The following is an 11380-nucleotide window of genomic DNA, read 5'->3' as shown; positions in this document are numbered from 1 at the left end:
GGCAAACTCACGCACACATGGCTTTTCTCCTCTGCCCCCATGTTCCTTCTGCCTGCCAGACTCTCGGCATGACCTACTCAAACAGGCAACATGATGTCACTGAACACAGGATGGGGAAGAGACCAGCAGTAGCAGGCCCACTGTGCAGATAAAAGAACGCCAACCTTCTCAGACAAGAGCAAAACATGCTAAACTAATTAGGAAGTGAGGAATCTTAATGTTTAGTGTCTTTGTTTTCAACTTTATTTTACTATATATAATTGGATTCTTAATGATGTCTATGTTTAAGAACCAACTTGCAAAACTCTTAAACACTTAACAACCAGCTCTCCCAAGCCTGTGCCAGCCACTCAAGCAGCAGCCGGAAGACCTGGGGGAGGAGGTGTGGACACCCAGTCTGCAGCCCTGACTCCCCACACAGCTCTGCACCATGGTCCCTTGTCTTTAGGACCACGCCAGCAAGCCTGGAACAGGAAACTGTCCTGCACGGGCCAGTCATAAGGAATAGGGAGGTCTCTGAGTCATCAAAGACGCCAAACCTGGTAGTGGTCGTGCCCCAGAACGACCGCTCGCAGGGCAGCTAACAGCAGAAGCCTCGCCACGCTCTGCTCACAGTGCAGAGCGGCACACAATACGTCCTTCGTCAGAGAGTGGTTTTCTGCAGAGGAAACACACAGAGAAGCCATCAGTATGCAGTTCTCCTTGGCTCTCACAAAGGCACTGTTTAAAGGTTCAAAATGACTCAGATTCATAAAGAATTCTAAAACTACCAGAAATGAGGGGGACGCTGCTCCTTTTGAGTCTCAAATGCAACTAAATAAACACTGTTTTATTCTGGTCTAACTGAAAGTATAGAAGTTAAGATATTTCTCCCCCGCCCCAAACGGCCCCCGTCTTCGCACCCCTTGGGCAACGTGCCCCGTCACCCACTTTGCCCAGGGCAGTCTTGGTTTTCACCAACGGGCCTGGAGTAGCGACAGGTAGAAGGGCCTCAGTCTGAAGGTGCATCTCTCGCTTGCTCGAGCTCTCTCACTCACACATGCGTGCACGCGCGCGTGCGCGCACGCACACACACACACACACACACACACACACACACACACGATGGACAGCAGGCCCCCACCGTCCACCCTTTAGATGCGGCATCCTGGGAGTACCACCTGGCTCCTCACAAACCCGACTGTCAGTCACACTCAACACCTCTGGACACTGTGCCTTGTCCAGAGCCCCCAGGTCATGCCCAGGACAGGGTGACGCCCTGACAGGCCTGTCCCTCGCCACTCCCTCCCCCCAACTCGCCTCCACCCTGGGCCACGAGCTCTTCCTAAAGCAGGCAGCTGGTGAAGGAACCTGCGGCTCCATCTCACTCGCTCTCGGCTCCTTCCCCAGGCTCCTGACTTCTTGTCTTCTCAGGACTACAAGTGCCTTGCTTCCCTGGCTGCTCGCAACCCTGCTCAGCGCAGCCTCGCGACCCACCCTGCCGAATCACAGAGGGCTCCACTGCGCATGCGCAAACCTAGCGCATCCACAGGCGTGCAGCCCCTGGTTTCACGCGTGCTTCTGTGTCTTCACCTTATAGAAGATGAAATGTATTCTCACGAATAACAAAACTTCTGTCACTTTCACATAGGAAAAAAAAAGAAGCAAAAGTCCTGCTTCTTACATTTTTACATTGTCTCTCAAAAATTCTTTTTTTAAAAAGGTTTTGAACTGCAGACAAGGTAGAGTGCATAGAATAAACCCAAATTCACACTTTCCAGAAGCAGACCACCCAGTTTATATTTTCTCATTAATCTTGCTATTTCTCTTATTTTGAAACCCAACATATTATTGTTAAAAATACAAGTAATCTCTTATTAAAATGGAAAATGAATAAGGTAAGGTACCAGTCCATTCTGAAGGAGATCAGCCCTGGGATTTCTTTGGAAGGAATGATGCTAAAGCTGAAACTCCAGTACTTTGGCCACCTCATGCCAAGAGTTGACTCATTGGAAAAGACTCTGATGCTGGGAGGGATTGGGGGCAGGAGGAGAAGGGGACGACAGAGGATGAGATGGCTGGATGGCATCACTGACTCGATGGACGTGAGTCTGAGTGAACTCCGGGAGTGGGTGATGGACAGGGAGGCCTGGTGTGCTGCGATTCATGGGGTGGCAAAGAGTCGGACACGACCGAGCGACTGATCTGATCTGATCTGAAGATATATGAAGCATCCAGCATGTATCTTTGAGGACAAATGTGTGTGTGCTTAGTCACTCAGTCATGTCTGACACTTTGTGACCCCACCAGGCTCCTCTGTCCATGGGATTCTCCAGGTAAGAATACTGGAGTGGGTTGCCATTTCCTTCTCCAGGGAATCTTCCCAATCCTAGGGTCGAATCCAAGTTCCCTGCATTGCAAGTGGATTCTTTACCATCGGAGCCACCAGGGAAGCCTTGAGAACAAATGGACCCTCTGTTTTGGAGATGTAGCTGCCCCACCACTGACACTGTGCTGCAGCTGCCCGGGAGGCTTGGAAATGCTAACCTCTTTCCCCTACCTTCCAGGCCCATTCCTGCTGCACCTCACTTGGCCTCTGCAGACCTGCCCCCTCAACCAGTCCTGGCTCTTCCCACCTGCTACTGGCATTCTTCCAGCATTTGGTCACATCAGGCCACCCCAATGCCTGGCCCATCTCCCTGTCCAGACCCTCTTCTCTGTTTGGTCATCCCTTCTGTGCCTCTCTACCGAAGAGGGACTCTGACTTCTCCCCCACACCCCAGGCCCTGGGCAAGTCACTCACACTCTCTGGACCTTTGTTTGCCAATTTGGGAAACCAGATCAAACCAAGTCAAAGGTGACTACAAGGTCCCTTTTGGTTTAAGAGCCGTCAAACTACACACCCTGTTCCCAGGCAGACTTTTCTAACGTATTTCAGGTACTAGATCCAAAGGACAAAAATGTTACTTTCCTCATGGTGTTGCTGAACCTAACTCTGTGACACACCAATCACTGCTTCATTGTCAACAGTCACTGTCACAGATCTGACTGTGTTCCCTCTGTGTGACAGAAGAGGACGACTTGCCCGTTTTGGCCCATTCTGCCCCAATACCCTGTTGGCCGGCGTTTGTAACTTCTCGGGGCCTGTCACTACAGAATGGAGTGACAACTTAATAAGGAAAGTGGAGATGAAGTTTGAATGTTACTCATGCTTAAGTATGACATGCTTGGGTTTTCTTGAAATGAAATATAAAAATTAGAAATTAAATCTTCAGTAACGAAGTGACTCAAGTGTGCTATATTAATTTAGCAAATGCAGTACAGAATGGCAAAATACATATAAATTCAAGTATTGATGAATGTTTAATTTATTTAAAAGCCATTACATTAGCTGACTATAAAACAGTGAAATAATTATGCTTTAAAGTGTGGCTGGGTTCACTATGTCAGATAAGCAGCCACATTTTAGAGTGCGAGCTCTGCATGTGAGAATATCTGTCAGCCACCCAAAGGTGAGCCGAGGTGCATAATACAGCAACAACACTCATAACATCTCTGACTGGGAACAGAGATTTTTCTTTAAAGAAAAAAATAAACCTACATGACAACTGGGATTTCACTTATAAAATGAATTCACCTTGCCTCCCAGACCAGCCTCACTCCTCTCCTGCTCTGCCACTAAAAGATTCATCGATTCTTGGGTTTAAGAAGGTATTACAAAAGAGAGGTGAGTGAGTGGATCAAAGCTAAGCCTGTGCTAGACCCTAAGTTACCCTTTTTCGCTACAAACAGCTCTTGGTAAGCTGTGGGATGATGTCCCCACAGTGGGCAGGGCCACCCATACTCAACCTGCCCTCTTAACAGAATCCAGGAGCAGGCCTAGTACATGCCAGGCACCCATGCATCCATGCCTCACTGATTTCATCCTCTCACTTGGAAATAGCCACGAGCTCCAGCCTCTGTGTCCAGCTCAGGCCAGCCTGTGTCTGCAGGCACTGGACCCCGGCCCATTTGGTCTGGAAGCCCTGGTCCTTCCCCTGCCCCAGCCACCATGATTCAACTTAATGTGAGATCAAAGTTGACATCTTCCCTGGTGGCTCAGATGGCAAAGAATCTGCCTACAATGCAGGAGACCCAGATTTGATGCCTGGGTCGGGAAGATCCCCTGGAGGAGGAAAAGGCAACCCACCACAGTATTCCTGCCTGGAGAATCACATGGACAGAGGAGCCTAGTGGGCTGCATCCATGGGGTTGCCGAGTCTGACACAACTGAGCAACTAACACTAACACTTGATATGCTGGGTCCTGCCCCAAACGAGCCTCTCCTCCCAAAGCCCCAGCCTCTGCTGCGCACACCCTTAGTCAACCCCCTCCAGGCCCTAGATCACTGTTGGTGGCGGGTGTGGTCATTCCTGCACTGAGCCCAAGCAACCTCTGCAGGGTGTCCTCCAGTGCCACACAGCCACACAGGGACACCTGGGCCTGGACACTGCCTGCCAGGGCCACATGTTCCCTCCAGGATGTCAGAGCAAAATTCACAGACCACGCTCATGCAGGAGTCCCGGGGGACAGAGACTTGAGCCCAAGAGGGCTGCTAACACGTGCTCACGTGTTCACTCACCAAGCATCTGCCAGTGGCTGCCGGCTCCAGTCCCCACATTCAAATGCAGTCACAAGGAGCCCACGGGCTCACTGCCCAGAGGGCACAGCTAAGGGGCCTGACACAGGGCCACCGAACCCAGGCAGGGGTGCTGAGAAGAGCTTCTCAGAGGACATAACGCCTCACCTGAGAATAATCATCTAAGTAATTACAGTCATCAGAGAGTAAGTCAGGAGGAGGCAGCAGCGTGAGACAGGTGTCAGGTCCACCTGGGACGACAGGGAGGGGGCAGAGCTGGCCTGGCAGGCTCCACGCGGGACCCAGGGCTCACAGCCTGCTCCACTGACCCCAGCTCCTCTCTTCTCCTGATCAGCCCACCTCAGCTTCCTCGTGTCCTCCTCTGGGCTCACACCCATCTCCCCAACATCCCTGACACCATTGCTGTCAAAGACTTTAGGCCCGACTACACCAAGACAGCTGTGTGCAAAGACTTCCCTGGTGACCCAGTGGTTGAGACTCTGTGCTCCCAATGCAGAGGCACAGGTTCCAACCCTGGTTAGAGAACTAAGATTCCACACGCAGCAGCAAGTGTGAAAGTGTTAGTCGTTCAGTCATGTCTGAATCTTTGTGACCCCATGGACCGTATCCTGCCAGACTCCTCTGTCCATGGAATTCTCCAGGCAAGAACACTGGAGTAGGTTGCCATCCCCTTCTCCAGGGGATCTTCCCTACCAAGGGATTGAACCCAGGTCTCCTGAATTGCAGGCAGATTATTTACCATTTGAGCCACAAAGGAATGTGGCCAAAAACACATTGTTTTAATTAAAAAAAAAAAAAAGAGGTCTGGGTGCAGCCTCATTTAGGAGCCTACGCGTGAAAAAGCAGCAACATGCATGCGTGGGTGAATACACTCCAGCAGCACTGTGCAGTCTATGGTCCAAATGTGCTCTGAGGCCAGGGTTCACATCTTGGAAAAAGATCTAAAAATCACCCAGGAGCCCCACGAGGCAGCTCGTGGTACTTTCCTTCCACAATGGTATGCCAGGGAAATGTCACTGAAATCTGTAGTAATGGATTTGGTAAGAAGGATCTTAGATGAATGAATTCGTTTACAATGTAAGTAGCAATGACTCACTGTCACAGACTCTATGCTGAGTATCATGAAGACAGAACTGAATGAGTAACAGATCCTGTTCTCAGTGAAGTAGCAAACAAATGCAGGAGAGGGTCCAACAAACTTAAAGACAAGCACTCAGTGCCAGGACTTCAGAGAAAGTGTTCTAGGAGTTGAGTCACTGCATGGACCACCCAGCACCTGTCAGTAGAGTGATCTTCCATGCCAGGCACTGGGCACGCACAGGAGACGGAGACACAGTTGCTGCCTCCAAAGAACATTGACTCGGGCAGAGGAGGGAGACTTAAGAAATAGGAGCCTTAATACCACATTAGATAGAGGTCAACTCAAGGTCACCACAAGCAAACAGGACGCAAATGGGACACAGGCATTCCTCCTGGAAGAGATGCCCTGGCTCCAGCCAGAGGGCGTGGCTGAAGTTGAGGCCGCAGAGACAGGGAAGCACATTCCATGAGCAGAGGCAGAGCTTGGAGCAGGGAGGGGGATGTTCACCTTGGCTGGAGGTCACAGTGCTGGGGGCAGGGGGAGAGGAGGTCCTCAGGGTCTAGGGAACCTGGCAAGAAGGCTGCAGTTGAGCCCAAGAGTAGCTCAAGGGCATCCAACCATCTTGTGGCCAGTTGAGCTCTGGAAACAGGCGGGGACCAACCAGCCCTTCTCCCAAGAGCAGCTCACCTGCAAGGAGGAGGAGCACGTGCTGGGCCAGCGTCTCCATTCTCCACAGGGTCACCACAGCATCCGGGGGCTTCGGGGACTGCAGGAAAGCCTGACAGGTATCCAAGACACTTGGGGGAAACAGACAGGAATATTAGAGGTGAAGACCAGCTTCTCTAAGTGACTGCATGTGTAACACTTGTGAAAGAACCATCCCACTGCTGGGCCACTCACTCCACAGACATCAGAGGACACAGCCGAGGAGACAGTAGGTCTCCTGTTTTCATTCAGAGCATCATTTTGTTGCCAACAATCCTGGCATTCCCTCCCTACCAGAGGGGTTCTCTGTCTTGGACTTTTTGTATCTTCCTCATCAAGAAGGCAGTGATCAAAGAAAAGTAAAGACAGGAGATGGCATCACCGACTCAGTGGACATGAGTTTGAGCAAGCTCCGGAAGATGGTGAAGGACAGGGAAGCCTGGCATGCTGCAGTCATAGGGTCACAAAGAGTCACTGAGTGACCGAACAACAACAAAAAGACAGGGAAAAAATAGTGGAAGGAAGGAATCACTAAAGTGGAATGAAACTGGGCACTGTGCCTTGGATGACCACACCCAGCCAGATCACAGCCCACTAGTTTCCAGTCTTGGGGCTACAGTGTAAAGTACCTCCATGAAGGACTGGACACTTCAGGGTGAAAGCCAGGACTGGTGGGGAGCAGGGGTTGCCGGAATCACCTCCAGCTCAAATAAAAATTCGGAGACAAGTGTCAAGTCAGACAGAGTTTAGGATCAGAAACAGTGAGGCTCTGAAAGCCAGCATTCAAATTCCAAGGCACTGCTATTAATAGCTCTTCGTGCCAATAAACACCTGCTTCACTATCCAAGGAGAGACCCTTCCAACTTTTTAAGAAGGAGTGGATTCAAGGTGCAGCTCTGTGGCAACAGGGATAGAGGAGAGCAGGTCAGGCTGTCTGGCAGGTGAGTGAGGGTTCACTTTCCATCTCCCTTTGGGGCTCACAGAACCATCGGTACCGTGGAGCCCACAGACCACTGGAACCGTGTGTCACACACAGAGAGGATGGGCCAGGGCACATCTGCTCTCGCCCACATCCTTGGGCAGCAGACAGCCTCCAGAGCATGATGGCCAATAGCACTGGGCCTTCCAGGAACCTGCCATTCCCCTGACCCACCATTCAGGCTGGGCGGCTGGTGCTTGGGTGTGGGTCAACCACATGGTCTTGGATGGAATCTGAGGAGGGGTGAAATCTGGCCTTGCCCAGTGGGCAGTTACCACTGAAAGTGCAGACTTCTGTGTGACTTGAGTGGTCCCAAATCTCTATTTCCATATCAAGTAGCAGGACCGTTGGCTGCCAGAGCAGGGGACCAGAAATGCCAGTTAGCTACCTAGTCTTGGGATGTGTGAATAGAATGGAAAGATTTGGAATAAATTCAAATCATATTTAAGTGCTGACTAGTCAAATAGCAAGCAGGGACTGGGCTTGAATCATTCCTGTGGAAGCCAGTATCAGAGGGAGAAGAAGGCTGAACTCAAAGACCACATCCCTGTGGTTCTTCCCTATGCTATTCCAAAGCGTGATTGAGATGAGGTTGATCACCATTCTCAAGTAACTCCCTAGTTCTCTGCTGTTTCATGACCAGATTTCATGCAAAAACAGGATGATGAGTTCTTTCCCTTTGTATCTTGAGGGAATTATGAGTGGAATTTGGGTTAGAATATAAAAAGTCTGTTTAAAAAGTTCCTTATTTATAGGAACATACATCATGAGAAATGCTGGGCTAGAAGAAGCACAAGCCGGAATCAAGATTGCCGAGAGAAATATCAATAACCTCAGATATGCAGATAACATCACCTTTATGGCAGAAAGTGAAGAGGAACTAAAAAGCCTCTTGATGAAAGTGAAAGAGGAGAGTGAAAAGGTTGGCTTAAAGCTCAGCATTCAGAGAATGAAGATCATGGCATCTGGTACCATCAATTCATGGGAAATAGATGGGGAAACAGTGGAAACAGTGTCAGACTATTTTGGGGGGCTCCAAAATCACTGCAGATGGTGACTGCAGCCATGAAATTAAAAGACGCTTACTCCTTGGAAGGAAAGTTATGACCAACCTAGAGAGCATATTGAAAAGCAGAGACATTACTTTGCCAACAAAGGTCTGTCTAGTCAAGGCTATGGTTTTTCCAGTGGTCATGTATGGATGTGAAAGTTGGACTGTGAAGAAAACTGAGCGCCAAAGAACTGATGCTTTTGAACTGTGGTGTTGGAGAAGAGTCTTGAGAGTCCCTTGGACTGCAAGGAGATCCAACCAGTCCATTCTGAAGGAGATCAGCCCTGGGATTTCTTTGGAAGGAATGATGCTAAAGCTGAAACTCCAGTACTTTGGCTACCTCATGCGAAGAGTTGACTCATTGGAAAAGACTCTGATGCTGGAGGGATTGGGGGAAGGAGGAGAAGGGGTCGACAGAGGATGAGATGGCTGGATGGCATCACTGACTCGATGGACGTGAGTCTGAGTGTACTCCGGGAGTTGGTGATGGACAGAGAGGCCTGGCGTGCTGCGATTCATGGGGTCACAGAGAGTCGGACACGACTGAGCGACTGAACTGAACTTATACTTACCCTGGATCAGTGTGATTCCTGCCTGCTTCTGTTTTATAGTTACTGTGGCGGGGGAGGGGTGGTGCGAGCAGGCAGAATAAAACAAATTGGGTGTTTCATTACCTTTGATCAATCAGCGAGACCCTCTGCCAGTATTCAACCAATGCGATCAATGCCTTCCGGTATTTCTGAAAACGTGATAATGGTTTGAGGATGTTGGGAATGTCAACCAGCTCTTTCTGGGTCTTCTCATGTGTTCCAGTGGTTGCATGAATAAAAATTTCAAAAAAGGGCTGAAGCAAAGTGCTCATGGAGTGCGTCCACTGAGAGCTGTTGAGGAGAAGCTCTTTCTTCACGAGAGCTATTTTCCTCAGCAGGGTCTGGATCGCTTCTTGGAGTTGCTGCTCAGTCACGTTCTGAATCCAAGAGGTGTTAAAAAGTGACGCTTCACGGGAGGCCTCTGCCGCTGTCCTGATGAGTTTCAGAAGGTCATCTGGATGCGGAGCCAATGTCAGCAACAGATTCAAAACACCCCTGTGGTCCTTCCCTGTGTCATTCCAAAGCGTGACCGAGATGAGGTTGATCACCGTTCTCAAATAGCTCCCTAGCTCTGTCCTGTTTTGGGACAGGATTTCACGCAGAAACAGGATCACTTCATGAGTTATTTCCCATTTTGTATCTCGAGGGAAATTATGAGTGGAAGTTGGGTTAGAATATAAGAAGTCTATGTGGCTGGTGATGTTATTTATAAGAACTAAGCAATCAAGGATTTCTTCCCATAAATTGACAGAATCCACAGAAAATATTTGGGCCCCATTTTTAAATGCAGCCAGGAGACGTTCCACGTCTCCCAAATTGATTTTCACAGAAGTTAAAAAGTCAGCTATTTCTTCCCTAATATCATAAAGATGTTTGGACTGGTTCATGTATGTGAATATGCCAGATGACATATTGAGGATATCTGAGTCTTGGGAAATATTAGGCTTAACTCCAATCATCCCAAAGGCCAAGTCAAGAAATAGCATCAACAAGTCATCTATATTTTCAAATATTAAATGATCTGCCTTTTTTAAAGTAATCATTTCATTGACAACATTTCGAACACTTTGTAGCAAAAGAAAATAAAGAGTGTCAAAGAATTTCATGGTGTCATTGGCAATGGAAATGAGATGAGTTTGAAACATGGTGGCCACCTTTCTTGCGATTTTCTTGGCTAACTTAAGAAATTTCACGGTGGAGGTGACTGACGTGGCAAGACCTTTCATCTCTACACCATCGTCGGCCAGCATGGTCAGAGTGTCAGACATCTCCAAGAGTGGGTCAAGGGTACAGTTCCCTCCACCTGCTCCTGAGATAACACCCAGTAAGTGCCTGGTAATTTCTAATGTTGCTCTGTTCCTTAGGGGGAATGAATTGTTTACAAAGGAAAGCAAATCGGTTAGATTTGCAAGTATAACTTCCTGGAGGGAAGGGTACAGCACACGGAAGTCCTTAACAGGAGAGCTTAAAAGAGTGTCCATGAAATGTGCTATCACTATGGAGGTTTCTCTCACGAGGTGAAGAGCTGACCGGAGATCTTGATTGAGTTTGAAAAGGTCCTCAGAACTGTTCATATGGGAAAGCAACTGATTCAGCACCATAAGAAACTCCAGATCATTTTCAGTCTCGTTTTTCATTGATGTTTCCCTTAGAAGAGTGTGGAATAAATCTCCCAGGAGCTGCAGTCCTTGATGATTATCAAAATATAATTCTCCATCATCTAATGTAAATGAGTTCTTTATTAGATGATACACAGTCTCCTTTAAAGTTGAAAAAGCGCTCACCAATCTATCTTCTTTCATGGAGGTGAGAAAATGATCGAGTTTCAGATTTTCTAGAATTTTATCCTTTGGAACAAAACTGTAAATATATATTTTTTAATTTCATGGTTAGTAATGAAAAGAGTGAAAGCTTACACAGTGGCCCCTTGAACAATCCAAAGCTTATGGGCACTAAGCCTCCACATAGATTAAAAACTGTGTCTGCCATTCCCTACCCACGGATTCACCCAACCATGGATTGGGTAGTGCTGTAGCATGTATTTATTGAAAAAATCCAAGTATAACTGGGCTCATGAGGTTGTTCAAGTGTAAACTGCAGTGATTTCTCGGGGGCTTTATAATAGTATTATAGGAGGATAATACTGAAAAATTGAAATGTTACAATACATTCCAGATGAAAATTAATGTTTTGTTGCCAAATAATGAAAAGAGTGGGTGGGTTTTATGTATCAATCCATTGCAAAGCCTCAAACCTAACAACTTAAAGAGCCGTGCACTTTTGCCTTTAGAAAAGAAAGGAACATGAAATGATCAAATGGGATGCTCAGGGTGGGAGGGAACATCCTTCTGAATAT

At 48.2% G+C, this 11380-nt stretch overlaps 1 protein-coding gene across 1 annotated transcript in view; it reads right to left on the bottom strand.

Moving 5' to 3' along the window:
- The window catches only part of ABCA13 (ATP-binding cassette, sub-family A (ABC1), member 13), a 402303-nt gene that overhangs the window by 311030 nt on the left and 79893 nt on the right, over positions 1-11380 (bottom strand). The window contains exons 18-20 of the mRNA XM_010831050.1: positions 9109-10884; positions 6387-6496; positions 540-658 (exon numbers count right to left, since the gene is read on the bottom strand). Of these exons, the coding sequence (XP_010829352.1) occupies positions 540-658; positions 6387-6496; positions 9109-10884 (2005 nt within the window). The remainder of the gene's footprint in view (positions 1-539; positions 659-6386; positions 6497-9108; positions 10885-11380) is intronic.

This window comes from Bison bison, unplaced genomic scaffold (assembly GCF_000754665.1).
Source record: "Bison bison bison isolate TAMUID 2011002044 unplaced genomic scaffold, Bison_UMD1.0 scf7180017864522, whole genome shotgun sequence".
NCBI lineage: Eukaryota > Metazoa > Chordata > Mammalia > Artiodactyla > Bovidae > Bison > Bison bison.
Note: the sequence above shows the minus strand (reverse complement) of the source record. Positions and strands in the feature narration are given on the sequence as shown.